The sequence below is a fragment of the Bidens hawaiensis genome, unplaced genomic scaffold, assembly GCF_021521415.1.
Source record: "Bidens hawaiensis isolate Kalapana, Puna unplaced genomic scaffold, B.hawaiensis_p1.1 tig00000458_1, whole genome shotgun sequence".
NCBI lineage: Eukaryota > Viridiplantae > Streptophyta > Magnoliopsida > Asterales > Asteraceae > Bidens > Bidens hawaiensis.
The window spans coordinates 2,984,869-3,006,582 of NW_027491030.1; the positions used below are offsets into that span (position 1 = coordinate 2,984,869).

Genomic DNA, 21,714 nt, shown 5'->3' on the forward strand with positions numbered 1-21,714 from the left:
TCAATTCCATCCTAGTTGTATGGTATGCTTGTCCGAAAAGGATTTAATTCTAAAAGTGGTCTAGTCATGGAAGGTACTTCAAATCGAATAAAGGTGTGAGCGAGCTTCTCCTCTACCCTTGGTCAGAGCTTCCTCTACGAGAACCTTTCATTCGAAACTCCCTGCTGATTCAACATGACGCGTTACTCACCCGTCTGCCACTAGGAACACCACTTCCCGTCTGATTTGCATGTGTTAAGCATGCTGCCAGATTCATCATGAGCCAGGATCGTACTCTCCATGAGATTTATAGTTGTATTAATTATAACTTTCTTGTTCGTAGACAAAGCGGATTCGGAATTGTCTTTTATCATAATGAAAAAAACTGTGGTTGGTCAATGGAATGGAATGACCCGTTACCGAGTCCATTCCTAGAGGTGGCAATGGGAATACTGAAACCCAAAACATTAGGGACGGGCCCATTAGGGTATGGGACGGATTTGAGATTACTTTTAAAATTTTCGTGGGTTTGGAACGGGTATGAGATTTATAATATGTCTGATTACTCAGCCCAATTACCTGATAACATATACCAGAATGGCCTGACATAATTTTCTTTATTACTATTTAATTAATACAAATTATCATATTTCTATATACAACAAATAATTGTTATAAAAATAAGGGATGAAACCCCTTAGACATAAAGAAGGACAGAGCTGGCTCGTTGACGGAGTGGGTGACAGCACAGGGCCTAAGTTCCACCGTAACAAACTACAATATTATCAATTTCCTCAGTTGATATGCAGTTTCATACAAGAAGACGAGAATAATGCATAGGAGGGAACGAATGGGTACATCCAAAAACATATAAACAAGTAGATTGGTAAGGAATCTAACAGGAATGGGTAAACTTTGATATCAAAATTGTATGACAAGTAGATTGGTGCCACACGTCTTCTCCTAAGTGGCTGCTAAATCTACTTGCTTTGCTTTCGAATATACTCGGGGACATTTAGGGTGTTAAAATTATTTGGAGAAATTTCTTGTATCTCTCTCTACAAAAGGGACAAAATGGGAATTTTTACTTCGCTCAATATCGGGCTTTAGAAATTATGTATCACATAGTATTGAACTTTGGAAATACAATCTACTCAGTAAGATTTTCAAATTATTTATCACATAATTGAGAATGTAATACTTGAAAAATAATAATGATAAGTTAATCAACAGCTTTGCTTTAAAAAATGTCCAGGAGAGCCTCACGATGCGTGACTACGATTGATATCTATTTGTTTAACGCTCTCGTGGAAACAAAAAGAGCATAGCATGGGCCATGGATAAACAAGCAATCATCAAGTTGCAAAACAAGTTGTTCTCCATGGTCCCATTTCATAATTCATGGCTCTGTCTTCATTTTCAATACTATTCAAGATGTTCAAAGTCATATTCAAGTTAGGGGGACGTTATCTAATTTTAAGCATAAAACAATAAGAGTTTTATAAATATTATTTTACATAAGATATTCATATAGATAAACCAGAAAACCGAAAACCAAACCATAAGATAAACCAAAAAACCGAAACCTGTTTTTGATGGATATAAAAATGAGTTTTATCATATAGAGTGCAGCAATAACTAATCACCATTTGTCTATAAAAAGTAATAATGTAATAAACTGAGCAAGTCTAATTATTATATGGGGTGCGGTAATAACCATTTGCATATAATCGCTCACAAGCGAGCGCTACACTTGAGTTGTAGCAGGATGCATGTTCTGGTAGTTTTCCAGTATTACGTTACAGTTGTTCATGGCTTTTTGGTCAAGAAGACCGTGATTCCACAGTTTAATCATCAATAATCTCCAGCACCTGCCAACACCACATACATACACACACGGAATCAATATAACTCCCAACTTATAACTAAAACATGTAGCAACCCAAACGAGCCGACCCGCTCAGAGACCATTCAAGATTGCCTTGTTAAAATCTCATATACCGATCTTCATTAGGCTCGTGAGTAGGGTCAAAACGAGCCAGTCACTTAAGATTGGCTTGTTGAAGCTAAACCAAGCCGACTTTAAACAAGCTCGGCCCAATTAATAAACGAGCCAAAGCTTCACTTACCGAGCTCAAGTAGGCTAGCGTCTAGCGATCCTATTATTTATATTATATTTATTTAATTATATTAAATATTTATTTAGTAATTATGTTATATAAAACATTTATGATAAAGATAACTAGATGATATAGATTATCTTATTATAGAAATTATAATTCTAATTATAAATGTAAATTAATTAGCTAATAAATAATAAGCGAGACGAGCTCGAGCTTGAAAAATAGTCACAAGCCGAGCTCGAGCTAGTCTTGTTTACATCGCTACTCGTGAACCTAGACGAAATAATTTATACAAACATAATATTTTCATTTAAAAAAAATAATTATACGATTTTGATAACAAAAAATAATTAAATAATATATACTATGTTATATTTTAAAAAAATAATTATTAAAAAAATATGAAATCGAATATATGTATATAAGCAATAAACAAAATATAAATAAATAATAAACGAGTCAAATAGCGGAATACAGATGGATACCAGAGAAGTGCTGGGTTCTGAACAAAGAGCTGTGCATGCAGTTTTGAAAACGCCTCGCATGCCCATGGCAAATGGCTATCCGCTAGCACCCTGACACCATCATTAAAAAAAACAACTTTTAAGTGGTATTATTGTAAATATTAATTTAAAACTGAATTTACTTAGATAACGAAGGTATTTTCAATGTATCTTAAATTCAGAAGAATAGATTATTATTGAAAGAGAATATAAATTATTGAAACAATATAAATCACCGTTGCCTTCGGATGAAGGAATTCCAGAGATGCATCAAATGCTTCTCGTCACTGGTGACATCTAAAAAGTCGTCAAGCATCTGAAAAAAATGTAAAGTAATATAAACGTCAAGTACACACATATACATACATAATGAAAGCAATATATTGTGTTTTTAGCTCATACCCTTTTATCTTCAAGATCAGCAATATCATGATCAATTTCATCTTCACTATCATCCTCTGCAAAAACTTGTTCCAGGGCCATTGGCTGAAAAGTCATCAAAACAGAATCTTAAGTTCGAATATTTGACGGCGGGTTGCATTTACCACAACTTAAAACAAAATTCAAAATATGAGAAAATCATGATAAGAATCAATTTTAGCATACCTACTTGGATACTTTATATTCGCATATCATAATAAATGCCTAGAAGTGCACAACATGACGCACTTTTTACAATGTTTTTTTTAAGCATACAATGTTTTTATTTACAAACGACCTTTTTTATTGAGTGTATGTTTCTGTATATACTTGATTTTCTCAAAAGGTAATCTGTACATTCAAAGACATTTTCATGATTTGCAAATATAAAGTGGATACACAAAAGTTGTACGTGTATTAACTGGCTGTAGAAGTAAAACTTTGTCTGACATGGATATTGCCTTATAATTATACTCTCATTTATAATGAACTGATAAGATGTTATGTGATAACCTGAGCTATGCGCGAATGAAAAAACTGTCTTTTCTGCAACAGTGCTCGGCTGCAATTAAAAATATGAAGTAATCACATATATATCATTGTTACATGCATCTAAATCATTGAAATCGCACGGTCATCAACATACTGATTTATAAATTTACAGCTTGAAGCAGGAAAAAAAAGGGAAGAAACCATACATTTTAGGGTCAGATTTTTCAACGGAGCACTTTCTTGTCTTTGTGCACTGCAGCATAGGTGGTACAGATTGCACAGTATCTGGTTCAGTGAGTGTACCACTCGATGTGCATGTGATCGGACTATTGGTATTGCACTTGGTACCATCTGTAGTCAATTAAACAATTCTAATTAAAAATAAACCTTCTTAACCTAAATGAATTACAGTTAAAATGATAGTCATTTACCTGACTCCAACAAAAGCGGGTGCACGTCATTTGCATCTTGAGTTTGACTATTGTCCTGGATTCTTAAGCGGGTATGGCTGTATAAAAGTGAGTTGCACCCTAATTAGTAAACATTTTTTTCTTTAAATAAAAAGTCGAAACTATAAGGAATTCATAATTTACCCAAACGAAAATGTCTCTTTTTTGGGATTTATGCCATTACCCGCAATCTGAGCAGCATATGAAAGAGAAAAAAGTGTTAAAAAGAGCAATACAAGATTTTAATCAAATTCAAACAGAATTTAATTACAAAGAAACAATAAAGTATATTCAGTGTATGCTGAAGACACAACAAAATGAGCAGCCAAAAATTAGCATTTCCTAATCAAGGATATATAAAACAAGTAAAAGTGGCAATTTCAACCTATATTAATGAACCGGTTAATTCGAGTTATGATTTCATCTCTGATGGGTCAAATGAATCGAACAAGTCCAAAGTTTCCCACGGTGTATGTTGCATGCAATAAATCAGGTTATACAATAATAAAGATTATTATTAAAACAATATAATTTCTAGTCATGTTTGAAACGATATTTATTTCAGCACCTTTATTAACAAAAACGACCATCTCTAAGTGCAAATAGACAGGAACATGAGCATGTGGTGTCCACAAAAAAATTAAACAGCTTAAATACTTAGTGTAATTAATAAAAGAAACTGAGTAATAACTACTATTCAACAAAAGCAACATAAGGGTTATAATCCAAATCTTACCATAGAATTAAATTCATCAGTCTTCACATATACATTCACAACATGGTAATCTTCCTACACAAGACAACACAATTATGATGTAGATATCCTGGTTAAAAGTGGCAACAAAATAATAAAAGATTTATGTAAGGTACGAACCCAATCATAGCGAAATAGATCATGAGATGAGGTTAAGTGAAATTTTACGCCCTGAAGACATCAAGATAACCAGAAAATATCACATAACACAAAAATTATATGCATACTACAAAATGATATTGAAACTAAGTCAGAATCATATCTACCTTATAACTTGCACATCTCACCAAACAAAATGGACACGAAAAGTCTTCAGTAACTGCAAATTTGGACAATTAATTAGGTTAAAGAAGACACCAAAAGCATCTAATAACACATTATAAGCATATATATGCATACACACACATAAATGATATGTTCATGCATACGTTAAATACTTAAAACACTTGCGGGCAAAAATTATTTTCACAAGGAAGCAAATAAATTATATTATTTAATTTTTTTTTTTTGCCATTCTAATGATCGACTTGACATTTTTTTTCTAGAAAACGTTTACAATAAAGTGGCAGGCAAACGGGCAACAAGCTGCGCCGCTACCCCATTTTGAAACACGTCTATTGTTGGAGAACTTTTATGCTTTTAGTTTTGTAAAATAGGTAAAGTAGAGACGCCGAATAGTAACTATAAGATATAAGTTATTATTTAATGCATCTACCTTCAGTCCTCTGCAACATATTGTTGTAATACTTGTAGTTGAAAAAGACATTTCCAGTTTTCAACCTAATAGCAAAGACAGCATAAGTTAAAATTTGCATTCCAAAAACAACAGAAGGTAGTGATAGATTTCAAATAGAAATAACTATTATTATAAATAGAAACATATATAAAAAAGTAAAGATGTTAAACAACCAAAGGAAACAATGAGATACGTAAATGTAACATGCTATATTCATATATCATAATTGTAAAAGCATAACTACCTCTGATTACGAGGCAAAGAATTATCCGGCAAATCATAAGCAGATGCATCTTCTTTTGCCCTGATCTCCTCTGCAAAAACAATAACTGGGACCTGTTGCAATATACTCTTTGCCACCATAAAATAAACTTGTGAGCAGTAAGAATATAAACATAAAAATTAAAAATAAGAGAGCTTATAGAAAAACATACCACAGCTTCTGAATTGTGTGGAAACTGGAAAGACACACGCTTTTCATCATCCAGAGTACTCAACTGCAAAAAAAGACAACAAAAAATAGTATTGTTAAGCAGATTATTTAATTTTCAGTTTTTTTTTTATTGTTACAGAAAGTTTACCTTCATGTAGCACGAGCGCATGCTAACATTTGGCATCATCTCGGCCCTCTCACGTAAGCTAAAATTTGTAGATCTTTCAAAATAATGCAGATCCATTGGGATCTGACCCAGTAAACAGTAACTTCCGGTATTTGCTGTCAATTTGTACAGATAAGAAAATAAATACCAAAAACAAATCTTTATAGAGATCCAAAACAAAATCTAAAATATTATATTATCCAAAAGCACACGTACACAAAGAAGAAAACATGTCTTCGTTAGTTAGATCAATTTCTTGACAGCTTGTAATATCAACTGTAAAGTAGATAGAACCCGTTATTATGTTAACAAACTGAAACTGACAGAATATAACAAGGTAATTTAAATATGCAACCGAAAGTCATACCACAGCTCACCAACAACAGGGCAAGAGAGCCAGATTTGATCTCTGCTGATAAATTGTCAATATCTGGTAGAATAAATTTAGCTTGAGCAGAACTCGCAGTTTCAGCTCCGTTGAAAGCTGTCAGTTTACTAGCCTTACTGAAGTGATAAGCAGCAGAACGCTAACAAGCATAAAATAAAATACAATATAAAAATGAGAAGTAGTTAAAAAAATAATTCATACAAAAGTAGAATAAGCATAGATTCATAGTACTACACTACTACCTCCATGTTAGTGCTGGAAAGTGGTCTCGCCAATATTATGTAAAAAGGAAAGAGGTTCTGAGTATGCAATCCATCATTAATGGCTCCTGATATGGATACTGACATTTGAATCCTGGAATAAACAGAAGCAGTAAATGTCACAAGCTTTAGAACATATTTTGATCCAAAGCTTAAGTGATGGTCTAACAATATATTGAGAATGTAATCAATGAAGATCGTAAACAAAAATCAATTTGAATTTGTGTAGCAGTATTCTTACCTTTTCTTCGCTTTTAACTTGTAACTCAAGCATCTTTGCAGAAACAACGGCTGCGCGAAATTATACCATCAGTTATAAACACAACAACACAAGGTTAAACTCTTCACACGTGTCACTGAAATCATAACTTAAGATTTCATGAATAGGATACAATTTAGAAATCAACATATATAAGGAATGTCATTCAATATTTGCAGCGAGAAAAAACATGACTGATAAAAAACCTAACACTTCTAGTAAGTTATTCTACTGATCAAACACTAAACGATAGTAAGTAGAAAAATAAATGAATGAAATAAACGTTGCCAAATTAAGTGGATTACATTTTTTATCGCACGCCGTTGAAGAATGTTGTAAAATTCCACAGGCCTGCAGTACACCGTGAGGCTTTCTTCAGCTGCAATTTGTTCTTCTTCAGTTAACTGAACACGAGGTTCTCGTTGACGTGACGAGTTAGAGCCTCTGGAAGAATTCCTGTTCCGTGAAATTGCATAATATTAAATTCTATAAACATTCATAAATTATGTAATCCACACCTAACAACAACAAATCATACATAGTTTGGCGAGAAAATAGATTGATGCCTGGCATTCTTTTAAACAATGTCCAATCGCAAACTCATAGCTAATATTCAGACAGCCATTTGTGTTCCGGGAAGTCCTGCAATAAACACCTAGTAATTAGTCCCAAATCCAGTATTATTATCACTTACATTACCATTTCTAGATGCTAATTACTAACATAACCTAATTCCTCAATAAATTAACGATATAAACATACAATTCATAACATTAAATCATCTCACTGTTAATCAGTCTCGCGGATACTTAAATTCAAAATGATTTGATAATCACTGAATCAAACTAAATCAAACAGTATTATTATGACTTACATTACCATTTCCATATGCTAATTGCAAACATAACCTAATTCCTCAACAAATTGACGGTGCAAACATATAACTCTCGAATACGAATAACATGACAGTGATATCGTCTCATTGTTGATCAGCCTTGCAAATACCTAAATTCGTAACGATTTGATATTTATTAAATCAAACTGAATCAAACAGTATTATTATCATTTACGTTACCATATCTAGACGCTAATTGCAAACATAACCCAACTCCACAACAAACTGACGCTATAAACATATAATTCACTAATAAATTACGAGGAACCCATCCAATGACTAAGAAAACCCTAAAAGTTAATTTCTTTTTGGTCAAACACACCTATCTTATTGGTAAACCGTCGATTTTAAGATCAAGTATCCATTTCATCATTCAAAGTGTTGATTAGGTATCTTTGTAAGGAATTATGATCACATATAACAACACGCAAAACATATAATATACATGGAAAGGTTTGGTGGTGACCATCACCATATTATTCTTATGAATTACATACTTATTTTTTTTACTTTTTTTTGGCGACGATCATATGCACTTAATACAAAACTTTAAATAATATATCGTCGGTTCAATAATAATTCCACAGGTTTGGATCCACTTCATTACCGGCATCAAATTCTTCGTTTATGAGGTCAAGCCGAGGAGGGCTAAGTAGCATACCTTCAGCCATACTGTTTATTAGATTAGGCATATTAAAAACAAAATCCTCATCCATAAACTCATCGGTAAACCAACTTGGCGGTGGCGAACTTGTAACTCTACCACCATGACAGCCTACGAAGGCATCCACGGCTGCCCCAGCGGCGGCGGCGGCACTGGCCGCAGCCGCCTGGATATCACGAGACGATGAAGAGCTAGGCACCGGCAAAGACGAAGCTGAGTCAGGGAAATTAAGGTGGGCATCTCCGCCTTTGAGTGCCAGTGCTGCCACATCATAAGCCACAGCCGCCATTTCTGCGGTCGGGAATGTTCCAAGCCATATCCGGTTGGGTGATTTTGGCTCACGGATTTCTGAAACCCATTTTCCACTGGTTCCTCTGCGCCGCACACCGCGGTAGATAGGGTGTTTCTTGGGAGAACAAGTAATAAGGGCAGTAGTGTTTGTGTTCATTGTAAATCTTCAGAATATGATTGCCTGAAACTTCAGTGATGTTTTTGGAGATGAAGATCATCGTGGAAGCCATGCACTTAAATATGGTTGAGGGTTTAGGGTCTACGATCTGGGAATTTTTGTAAACCAGTTGGTGATGAACTGCCTCTTGGGAAGTTTTTGGGTGTAAGGCAAAATATATTTAGCTGTGTATGATCAGATGAGAAGACAAGGCACTAGAGATATAGTATAGTGGTTAATATCTATTATGAGTCATTTGTACCAGACGTTTTTAGTTTTTGTTACACACTCAGGGAACATCTAAGTTATCTTAGGCCCCACCATATGTTAAATTTGGTAAGAGGTTAAAGTCCAAGTGCTAGTAATCTATTAGGTCCCAGTTCCCACTAAATGCTTTTTGTAACCGCGGATAGATACATGATGCATATTGAGGATTTCGAGAGGATATTGTAACTCACTAACTCTTTCTTTGACCGGGATGAGGAATATGAGTTCGTTTTCATCTTTATTTGTTATAAGTTTGTAAACAAAACATACACATTTACATAACAATTATTTCATCTCATTGTTAATCAGCCTCACAGATACCTAAATTCTCAACGATTGGATAATCATTAAATACATTACAATTTCTAGATGCTGATTGCTAACATAACCTAATTCCTCAACAAATCGTCTGTATAACATATAAATCACGAACAACATAACAGCTATATCCTCTCATTGTTAATCAGCCTCGCGGATACCTAATTTCATAACGATCTGATAATTACTGAATCAAACAGTATTATTATGACTTACATTGCTATTTCTAGATGCTAATTGCTAACATAACCTAATTCCTCACAAATCGACGGTATAAACACATAACTCACAAAAAACATAACAAAATATCGTCTGATTGTTAATCAGCCTCACGGATACCTAAATTCATAACGAATTGATAATCATTAAATTAAACTGAATCAAGCTGAGTATTAATTATTATTATCACTTACATTACAATTTCTAGATGCTAATAGCAAACATAACCTAATTCCTCAACAAATCAACGGTATAAACATATAATTCACTTATAACATAACAATTATTTCATCTCATTGTTAATCAGCCTAACGGATACCTAAATCCGTAACAGTTCGATAACAACTGAATCAAACTGAATCAAGCTGAGTATTATTATCACCTACATAACCTAATTCCTCAATAACAGTTAAAGATACAATTAATTAACAGTATAAACATACAATTCATAACAGTTATATCATCTCATTGTTAATCAGCCTCGCGTATACCTAAATTTGTAACGATCTGATAATTACTGAATCAAACAGTATTATTAACACTTACATTACCATTTCCAGATGCTAATTGCTAACATAACCTAATTCCTCAATAAATCAACGGTACAAACATATAATTCACGAACAATATAACAGCTATATCATCTCATCGTTAATCAGCCTTGCGGATACCTAAATCCTCAACAAATCGATAATCATTGAATCAAACTGAATCAAGCTGAGTATTTTTATCACTTACATTAGATACTAATTGCAAAATAACCTAATTTCTCAACAAATCGACAGTATAAACACATAATTCACAAACAACAAAACAAGTTCTAGATGCTAAGTTCTAACACAACCTAATTCCTCCACAAATTAACCGTATAAACATATTATAATTCATAACATTTATATCATCTCATTGTTAATCAGCCTCACGGATACCTAAATCCATACCGATCTGATAATAATTACTTACATTACAATTTCTATATGCTAATTGCTAACATAACATAATTCCTCAACAAATCGACAGCATAATAAACACATAATTCATGAACAACATAATAATTATATGTATCATCGCATTGTTAATCAGCCTCACAGATACCTAAATCCATACCGATCTGATAATCATTACTTACATTACAATTTCTATATGCTAATTGCTAACATAACATAATTCCTCAACAAATCGTCAGCATAATAAACACATAATTCATGAACAACATAACAATTATATATATATCAGCCTCACGGATACCTAAATCCGTACCGATTCGATAATCATTACTTACATTACAATTTATATATGCTAATTTTTAACATAACCTAATTCCTCAACAAATCAACATCATAATTAAACACATAATTCACAAACAACATAACAGCTATATCACCTCATCGTTAATCAGCCTCGTGGATACCTAAATCCATAGCGATTCGATAACAATTAAATCAAACAGAATCAAGCTGAGTATTATTATCACTTACATAACCTAATTCCTCAATAACAGTTATAGATACAATTAATTAACAGCATAAACATACAATTCATAACAGTTATATCATCTCATTGTTAATCAACCTCACGGATACCTAAATCCGTACCGAATTGATAACAATTGAATCAAACTGAATGACTACGTAACAATCGAACCTCGAATTCAACAATTCAATCGGAAATCAATGACAATTATAATAATAATAATAATAATAATAGATGTGATTGATTACCTTCGATGTTAACAAGTAAGAGCCCTAATCTTCTTCTTCTTCTTCTTCTTCTTCTTCTTCTTCTTCGATGTAGTTTAGAGAACGAAGTGAAGAGTATGAAATGTGAACAAAGAGATGTGTGTGTACGTAACGGTGATTACGACTGCATAAGCACTGAGTTCAATGGGTTGTTGAACTGTGTATATATAATAAAAAAATATCAGGGTTTGTTTTATTTTAGTTAATTTTTTTAAACCTGAAAATATATTTTACATTAAATACACAAAAAGTGATAAAGTATGTGAATTCAATGCTAATTATTATATTGTTTTTATATGGGCAATTAACTTTTTTTTTAAACGGCTAAGAGCAATAAAAAACACTACATTTTTCTTTCATGTTCAAATAAATACAGTATCATCTTATCTTGAATATTTATAAACAAAACATCCCTACATTCTCTCAAGTCATCAGATTGTTTTATTTGTAAATTGTGGTTTTTAATGCATTTGACTCGAATTCACAGGTTTTGGTTTCACCAAACCCGTATAGCCTTTAAACATGTTAAAACATCTCATTATAATTAAAATTAACCTCACCAAATACTTGATATGAAAATTCAATAAAATAGGAAATATATTAAAATTTGATATCCGATTTTTCTAAAAAGATATTTATAATTAAGAAACAATTCTATAGTAAAAAAAATTAAGCGGGTCATAGGTCTCATCAAACCCAGATAGTCTTTAAACTGGTTATAACATTATTTATTTGTGAACCCTTTCAACATCAAATCTTATGTATATTGTTAACTACTTTACAATAAGTAAAATTAAAATCCTAAAAAAAGATAAATACTAAAAACGAATAATGTAAAACAACCCCATGATATGAGGGATAAAAACTAGTTTTCTATAAATATTAAAAAATAAACATGTGCAAACATTTTTTTCCAAAATTTACAAAAAATCACAAACTTTTATTTCTTTTCCACTCACAATCATTCTTAACCATATCCTATAATTTACAAGGTTATTTCACATAAATTTAGAGACTGGGTTAAAATACTCTAAATATGTTGCACTCTACAGGTTTTGGGTCTGATCCCCTGGCCTCCTATTTTATACACTTACTACCTTACCATATGGGTAATTAGCTTGAATTCAACCTTTTGATAAATAACTAAAATACCATTTAATGTTATACCTATTATGCATTATTTATACAATGCTATAGTATAATACATTTTACAAAATTTTAAAAATAATAATTAGTTGATTAACTGACATTATTTGTTGTGGTTTTTTTATATTACACAAGTTTAAAAAAACATATAAATGGTGTTACTAGAACACACTTTGTTAAAATTTAAATATAAGGAGACCCAACATTTTAATATTTTGAAAATTGTTTATAAAAAATATGTATTATTTTTAGATTATTTAGCTATAAAAAATGAAAAATATAATTTTTATGATAGTTTGTAGTTGTTTTCTAATATGGGATTTTTTTTATGTTTGTATGTCGTTAAATTTAACGGGCCGTTAGTTTACCAAATTAGAAACTAGAGAGTTTTTTTAAAAATATATAAAAATATTAAATCAACGGTTACTAACTTTATATTTATTGATTTTTTTTCTTTTGAAAAATCATGAGGATTAACGTGCAAGTAATAAGTGACAAAACATCTACTTTTTATTAAAGAGTATATATATAAACACAAATATGATATATCATATCATTATCATTATTACTATCATATCATATCACACACATGGTTTAAAATGGTGGGTTGAAAATCGTGACAAACAATTTACACAATTTACATCTGAAGTTTCATTAATTATACATTTAACCCTGCATATGATTATCTTAAGATTTAATTGATTACACAATTAATATATGGGAATGCTTTAATCTTATCTTAAATATATATAAACGAAAATTTTAAAAGTTTTTCGGTAGCTCCTCACCTTATCTCAAGTCACCAAATTGTTTTATTTGTATATAAAGGCTTCTAATGCATTTGACCCGATTTCACGGGTATGGGTCTCACCAAATCTAGCCCTTAAATGAGTTATAACATATCATTAAACTAAAAACTAATTTCAGCAAATATTTGATATGAAAATCCAATAACCTATAAAATAGGAATATATTAAAAAAATACCCGATTTTTTTTTTAAAAAAAGTTATTTATAATTAAGAAATAATTTTATAGTGAAAAAACAAGCGGATCATGGACTCACCAAATCCAAATAGCTTTTAACCCGTGTTATAACATCTCATTTATTTGTGACACATTTTCATCATCAAAGCCTAAGTATATAATTAACTTCCTTACAATAAATAAAATTAAATTTGAAAATAATACTGTATATAAATATTATAAACAAATAATGTAAAACATCTGTAATACGGGGAATAAATGTTAGTACAATATATAATATATAATAATATCATATCATATCATATCATGCATATCTTAAAAGTGATGGGTTGAAAACCGTGTCAAACAATTTACAAAATTAACATCTAAAGTTTCATTAATTACACAATTAACCTTACACGCCTAGCTGCATATGCTTATCTTTTTAATTAATCACACAATATATCACACACCTTACACACCTTTTCACATGTGGTAGATCACATTTTTCATTTAGTTACATAATTAACTCCACAGACTTTTTATATGACAACCCTCACATTTCATCAGTTTGGTGATGGGGCCATGTGCTGGCGAGAGGTGAGGTATATGACACTGCCCATAATGATTCATTTACTTACACGAAATGAGCATGATGTTCATGTGTTGGTTTAGCCTTGAAATGTGTCAATGGGTTAAGTGGTTGGGCAAAGATTAACAAAGGTAAATGGGTGTGAAACATTCAAAATATGTTTGATTGTGTTCAACGTATGTCTATTACTTCTTACTTCCAAAAATAAGAGATTTGGTTTATTTTCTAATGGTGAGATCATGTAAAATATAGTTATATAGTAAGTTTTAAGATATAAAGCCAATTGAAGTTGGATTTGAAGTTGTTTCAACTACTTTAATAGCAACTAGAAAGGTGCCACCGCTCCACAAAGCGTTGGGGGAACAAACACTGATAATTACGTGACATGCTACTTTCTTTAGATTTTCTAACCGATTGTTTCGAACTTCGGTTACAAATGGCTAGATTGATTCAGTTGCTATAAAAGATGGTTTGGTGGATTCGGTTAACGTTCACTTTGGGCATTGGTGATATGCTATTTTCAAAATTTATAGCAACGTTTACCGACTGATAACATATTATTTTACAAAAACTATAAATGTTGCTTTTATTGTATGTGTAATGGCTATTTATACACATAACCATAACCGAACCATACAAATCAGTTACAAATGGTATGAGTTCTAAGTCGGTTCAACCAACTTAAAAAGTTTAAAAAACCATAATGAACTCTGCTTGCAGTGACTTTAGAACTAAAACCAAAAACAGAAATAAAGCAACCATGTTTGCAATTTGTACAACCAATTTAAAAATAAATCAAACTCTTGAAATAATAAAAACTATAATAGCTTTTATAGGTGAATTATATGGAAATAAAATACCAAAAAAATTGAAAAACAGTTGGATGCATGGTGATTCTTTATAACCAAAACAGCTGCAAGAATGGTAATCTAAGATGAGCAGCAACCACCCTTCTGACCAACAGGTTGACCCTTGAGCTGCATTGAAGGCGGCCTCGCGCTGTTCGGTCCCGGTTGACTCGCCATCCTGCAACAAATGATGATGTCGTCATCATACAAACAAATTATAATGTATTAACTTTAGAAATAAGGGGTACCTGTTTTTGATGTCAGCTGACATGGCCATGAAAGCCTGCTCAACATTGGTAGCATCTTTCGCACTAGTTTCCATAAATGGAATCCCAATACTATCCGCAAATTCCTAATAATAAAACAAGAGCACAATGATCATGTTTGTTTGTCTAACTTTAACTGAACAAACGATCAAACACAAACAATTAAATGAACGGGGTTTTGTTGCTTATGTTCATTCGCTAAGAAGGTGAACATAAAGTAGCAAATATAAACGAATGAACATAAGCAAACGCAAGTGAACGAATGTTCACAAACATATATATACAAACGGGACATGTGTTCATGTTTATTCGTTTAACTAAATGAACAAAAATGTTGTTCGTGTTCGTAACTTCTTTCGTTTACTAAATAAACGAACTTCCCACCAAACGATACACTAAAAGTTTGGTTCGCTTCGAGGCCTATTCGGGAGTTTTATGCACTTATAATATACTTTGGGAGACTTTCTACTTGTTCGAATCGTTTGACATGTTTCCTTTTAAGATAACTTATAAATTTAATCCGTTTGACACTTTTATAGATAAACCATAACCCAAATTGAGTTATTGACCCATTTAAAAGTAAACAGAAATAAAAAAGAAGGTTAAATGTGTACCTTAGCAGTGTCATAGGACACAGCTCTGCTTTCATTAAGATCACATTTGTTTCCAACAAGAAGTTTATTCACATTTTCACTAGCATATCGGTCAATTTCACTCAACCATTGCTTAACATTGTTAAAGCTTTCTAGGTCAGTCACATCATAAACTATCTGCAAAAATCAAGCGGTAAAAATACTTTAGTTGACCAAAAAAAAGTCAGCGTGTTTTGATTATCTTTTATCAGTTTATACAGTTTATATTAGGAAAGCATACGATAATGCCATGTGCCCCACGGTAGTAACTGCTGGTAATTGTCCTGAACCTTTCTTGTCCAGCTGTATCCCACTGATTGGTCCAAAAAGGAAAATTAGCTGATAAGAATCATTTAAATAATTTTTTACTTAAAATTTATAAACTCACAATTTGAAGCTTAATAGTTTTTCCATCCTGTTCAACGGTGCGGATTTTCTGCAGGGTTAATGAGAAAATAAAACATTTAAGAAACTACATTAACATGATAAACTTTAAATGTGCTTTAATTGAGATATTATTTTTCAAATAAGAGAATAAATAATAACAAGTTCTTACAAAGTCCACACCAATTGTGCTGATGTAGCTGTCAATATATGAGTCATCCTGTATTAAAAAAATTAAAACAAGACGTAAGAAATACAACATATTTAGGTGAAAATATGGGCTCAGGTTGAAATGAGTCATTCTTATTTTTATTTTTTATATTATTATTAATAAGCTAAATTTCTTACAGCAAATCTAAGCAAGAGACAAGATTTGCCAACACCCGAGTCGCCAATCAGCAAAAGCTTGAACAAGTAATCACTGCAATAGACAAGGTAAGAATTATAGTCAGGATAAAAAGATAATAAGTTCTTGAACGAAGTTGAAAAGATTTTTAATCGTAATATTTACAGAAAGGCCTATCCTATGTGCTACTATTTTTAAATCAAAGATAACACCTAAAAGTTGCACTTTGTCATCATGGAGACAACAAATCAATCCAACAATGATATTACAACGTTCATGACTTAAGAAACTACAAGGTATTCACAAATATTTCCATTATTGCACTTTATCCGCACATGGGCAACACTTTAATCTAACCACCACACATTTATTGTCATTTCCGCCTCGGATACACAAAGAAAATGGCTAATAATCTAAGATTGTGTAAACTTTTCCTTATCTTCTCTCTCGCATAGAGTCGCCCTAAACAGAAGGCGGCATAATGTGTGCATCAAGTGATGTGAGTATGTGACAAAGGGAAAACCAACACCACATGTCCGCCTTGTGAAAACATTGCACGTCGCTTTCATTGATGCCCGAGGCGTTGTTTAAAACCAAACATGCAATACATGGAAGTCATGTGGTGCTATCAAGGTTACATTATTTTGTTAATACTTAAAACCACTGCTAGGTTATTAACAGAAAACAACTTGTAGACATTTTCCACTTAACGCAAAGAGTTATGACATTTTACGTTTAACATGTTCAGCATTAATGTTGTTAGTGCCTACCTAAAAAGCTAACTTATGATGGAAAGAAGATCCCATTTAACGCTCCGCGATTCTTATACTCCCATCAATGTACCATTGATGTCTATCTATTAACAATCCCAATTTCCCAATTCATACATAATTTTGTAATTGGTTCACGCATATAGCATACCGAATTCATATCTTGTGATTATAAATAAAATTCCTTATTTTCGACTTTATCAGCCATTTCTTTCCATTTATGCATTATGTTACGGAAATTTAAAGACGGTAAATTAGAAAATACGAGCAAAACTTCCATTTATGCATTATGTTATTTTCGAGTTTATCATTAACATGTTCAGCATTAATGTTGTTAGTGCCTACCTAAAAAGCTAACTTATGATGGAAAGAAGATCTCATTTAACGCTCCGCAATTCTTATACTCCCAACAATGTATTATACAAAATCAACGAAAATACAAGTTTTCAAGGATATCTTCATTCAAGTTAAGTTTTTGTAATCAATATATTGTATATATAAACTATTCAAGGTACCTTGATTGTCTATTTTATTAAGTATCCCAATTCATAGAGACAAATTCATATCTTGTGAGTTGTGATTATAAATAAAATTCTTATTTTCGAGTGCATATTGAATTCATATCTTGTGATTATAAATAAAATTTCTTATTTTCGAGTTTATCAGTCATTTCTTTCTATTTATGCATTATGTTACAGAAATTCAAAGACGGTAAACTAAGAAATACAAACAAAACTTTCATCAAAAAGAACATCAAATCCTAATAAATAACACCGGGCTCCCGGCATGGGCACTATATATATAAAACCGAAAAACTAATTGGACCTTGTATATAAATCATTAAAACCTCAAAACTCAAAACTAATACTATGACTTTGCTATTTTTGTTGCTATAACGTTACTCGTCATTTAAAAAATCAATTTATATAATTCGTTACGGCCTAAGGCCTTTTTTTCCGCCTCGTATAGGGCACTTGAATCATCAGGACCGGCAATACCGCTCTAGGTGCCAATATAGATGTATAACATACCATGAAAATGACTAATTTCAATTAATTTAATGAAAACTGTTGAATTGAATTGAATCACATTACAAATAATCAGATAAATAAACAAATAGATCCGATTAGCAACAACCGCTACAGAATAATCATAATCAGATCTAACAGGTGAAACATTTATATACAATACGAGTAATGATCGCTAACCCTAGGTAATAATAATAATAATAATAATAATAATAATAAACGGATATCGAGGACTTACTATTCGTGATTCATGATAACGAATTTGCAGTTATATAACAAATTGACAACACCGACTGATCGGACCGACGGCCGGTTAGCTTAATATTCACCGGAGAACAAAGAATCAATATTATTATTATTAATATTATTATTATAGCGGTTTGATTTGATTTGATTTGATTTGATTGTTGAATGTATGGAATTGAGAGGTTACAACCGACAGATATGAGAGAGGAAGTAAAGGATGTAACAAACATTGAAATTAAGAGGTGTATTTTTCCATTTTTCCAAATTTTTTTATTGATAAATGGGGGTGTAATCGTGTTTATCGTGTAAACGAACTGAACGTAGTAAACTGTTTGTGAACCGTACGGCAGAAAAAGTTTGTATATTTAATTAAACGAATAAACTTGAACAAATGTTTCGTTCTTCGTTTATGTCGTGAACGTTCGTTCATTTATGTTTGTTCATATATGTTCAATCGTCTTTGTTCAATTATGTTGATCTATGTTCGTGAACTGTTTGTGTATATTCTAAACATACGTATGTAAACGAACATGTTTATTTTTTGAACAAATGGACATGAGCACTGTTCATATACGTGTAATCATGTCTGTGTCACTTAAAGTTGAATGAACGAACACGAACATGCTTTTATCCGTGTTCATTCGTTTGTTTACAAGCTTGATATTCAGGCTCACTTAAAATCATGTTGTTTTCGATGTAACCTGTATACTGTTATATTTATTAACTCAATAACAAATTAAACAATTAGTTACTTCGATACAAATATTTTTTTTTAATTATTCATTTGTTTTATTATTATTATTATTATTGTAATTGTTGCTCTTTAAGTTTTTCTTTATCTTTCGTTTTCAATTAACAAACTTGGTTTTATAGAATAGAAAACATGAATGACAATGATTGGAGAATTCATAGTTAGAATAATAGAAGTGCATAAAGTAGTTTATTATTAAATAATCAACGGAAAAAATAAAAACAAAACAAAGCAAAACCCACCTTAGAAACCAAAAGCGTATCATGTGAATAAATAGTTACAATCGTATATATAACTTTTTTAAAAGTTACATGAAAATAATGAAATGTCAACTAGTTTATCCAATAAATGCAGTAGCAAACTAGCAATAAAATAGTAACAACAGTAGTCGTTATCATAAGTTTGAAGACCGGTTCTGGTGGTAATGCTTAAAGAAAAAAAGAACAAAAAGAAGGTCATACCGAGATTTGAACTCGGGTTACTGGATTCAGAGTCCAATGTCCTAACCACTAGACCATAGGACCACTTTGATGATTCTGCCGCCTTTCACATATTAAGAATTATTTTAGAAAAACTTTTACAGATCGATAAAATGTGTATATATTATTATTTATTAATAATAACTCATCCTTTTCTGTTTTTAACACATTTTTCATTCAACCAACCCATAATACTTTATTTTTTTTCTTTAATCATTTCATTATACTTCAATCCTAGCCAATCTATTATAATCTTTTTTACTATTTTCTGAAATTTTTTGAATATATGTAAAATAAGTTTAGAAACCTAAGTAAGAAACCCAAAACAATTAAGCCAACATTCAGGTATATTCCGTTACCAGTATTAATACTATATATTTTTAAACGGCGAAAAACTTATAAATAAAGTGAAAGCAAACTCTAGCAAGAAGCTATAGCACGAACAATACAATGCACCGAACCTACAATTTTTTAAATAGATCGAAAGGTATTGAAATGACCATCTATTCCATTTAATGTTTCGCATCTTACATGGTTCATCTTCCATAAAAGTACAATAGCTTTGACCACCTCTATAATCACTTGTGTCGAGCGTATTTTTCTTAGGTATTTTAATTTGTATATCAAATAAACTCAACTAGCCGTCTTAGCTAGTTATATGAAGTTTTACGAATAACTTTTAATTTATTGCTTTGAGACACCAAGTCTGATAACATCTGTCAAGTGAAATCCTTTTTAACCAACATTTTTTTCTTCTAAATTTTAAACCATTTAATTTGAACTAAAGTTACCATCCTTTAACTTAGAAGTTAGCTAGATTTAACTTTGTTTGTTTTTTTTAACGGTAAACGAATCCTCCAAATGAGTTACTGGCTAAATTCATCACATCGGGATACACTTGTCTTCCGATTGGGGAAAAACCTCACCTAAGGCCAACGCCCGTGAACACTCGTTTGTAGGGACGGCAATGCAGTGAGATAAAGCCCGTTCAATTCAATGATCCAACTAGTGAACGTCTCATACTCGCCTAATTTTCTTTCATCATTGGTGACGTCTAAACTAAATGATGGGGGTATGAATCGAACCTGAATAAGATGAAATACCCTTTTTTACCACTCCACCAAAAACTCATTTTATATGATTGTCTTCTTCATATGAGTTTTCAACTATTTTATGTCAAGTCTTACAGAGTTACAAATTCATTTTTCTTATAAGGTTGAGAGGTTCTAAGATGTTTTATGTCAAGTCTTACAGAGTTACAAATTTATTTTTCTTATAAGGTTGAGAGGTTCTAAGATGTGTATCCATGTGATTATCATGTATATATAATGGTGGTAAGTATACTTGTTGCTATAACAAATAATGGCTTAGATGGTACATACTACTCTAAAGCTTAAGGTCTTGAATGTATATGCACAAATGAAAAAAACTTCAATCAACCTCCGGCGTGATAATAAGTTAGGGGCTGTTTGGTTGAGTCAGATCTGAATGAGCCTTTGTCCCATTCAGAAACAACAATAAGTCTGAATGATTCAGACATAATTTTAACCATTCAGATGTTTTTCTGTTTGGAACCAAACAGTCTGAAATCTGAATGAATCAGATGTTTACATCTGAATAGTTCCATTAAGATGTAAATAAACAGCTCTTTAGTTGTTAAGGAAGGGTAATCAGAGTAGGAAGAGAGAGAAGGGGGGGGGGGGGGGGTAACTTATACAGTGATAAACTTCCTTTTGCTTCATTCAACCAC

At 31.8% G+C, this 21,714-nt stretch overlaps 2 protein-coding genes, 1 non-coding gene and 1 pseudogene across 3 annotated transcripts; all 4 read right to left on the reverse strand.

Annotated features, from left to right (window-relative positions):
• Positions 1-1,628: 1,628 nt before the first annotated feature.
• Positions 1,629-7,596, reverse strand: LOC143628316 (polycomb group protein EMBRYONIC FLOWER 2-like). The gene is made up of 21 exons (XM_077097944.1): positions 7,501-7,596; positions 7,268-7,418; positions 6,945-6,994; positions 6,686-6,797; positions 6,423-6,582; positions 6,272-6,331; positions 6,038-6,171; positions 5,891-5,953; positions 5,701-5,807; positions 5,436-5,500; positions 4,987-5,039; positions 4,841-4,891; positions 4,703-4,756; positions 4,111-4,157; positions 3,949-3,995; positions 3,724-3,868; positions 3,539-3,587; positions 3,008-3,091; positions 2,842-2,921; positions 2,588-2,677; positions 1,629-1,850 (listed from the first exon to the last, which is right to left on the reverse strand). The coding sequence occupies exons 1-21, from the start codon at positions 7,533-7,535 to the stop codon at positions 1,727-1,729; spliced, it is 1,761 nt and encodes a 586-aa protein (XP_076954059.1). The 5' UTR covers positions 7,536-7,596; the 3' UTR covers positions 1,629-1,726.
• Positions 7,597-8,352: 756 nt separating this feature from the next.
• LOC143628307 (ethylene-responsive transcription factor ERF024 pseudogene) lies at positions 8,353-9,799 on the reverse strand (annotated as a pseudogene).
• Positions 9,800-15,027: 5,228 nt separating this feature from the next.
• Positions 15,028-18,889, reverse strand: LOC143628296 (ras-related protein RABD2a-like). The gene is made up of 8 exons (XM_077097930.1): positions 18,727-18,889; positions 16,693-16,765; positions 16,517-16,564; positions 16,349-16,396; positions 16,202-16,273; positions 15,943-16,098; positions 15,311-15,414; positions 15,028-15,240 (listed from the first exon to the last, which is right to left on the reverse strand). The coding sequence occupies exons 1-8, from the start codon at positions 18,738-18,740 to the stop codon at positions 15,144-15,146; spliced, it is 612 nt and encodes a 203-aa protein (XP_076954045.1). The 5' UTR covers positions 18,741-18,889; the 3' UTR covers positions 15,028-15,143.
• Positions 18,890-19,937: 1,048 nt separating this feature from the next.
• Positions 19,938-20,009, reverse strand: TRNAQ-CUG (transfer RNA glutamine (anticodon CUG)). Its single transcript has one exon. It is a non-coding gene; the product is annotated as a tRNA-Gln (tRNA).
• Positions 20,010-21,714: the final 1,705 nt, after the last annotated feature.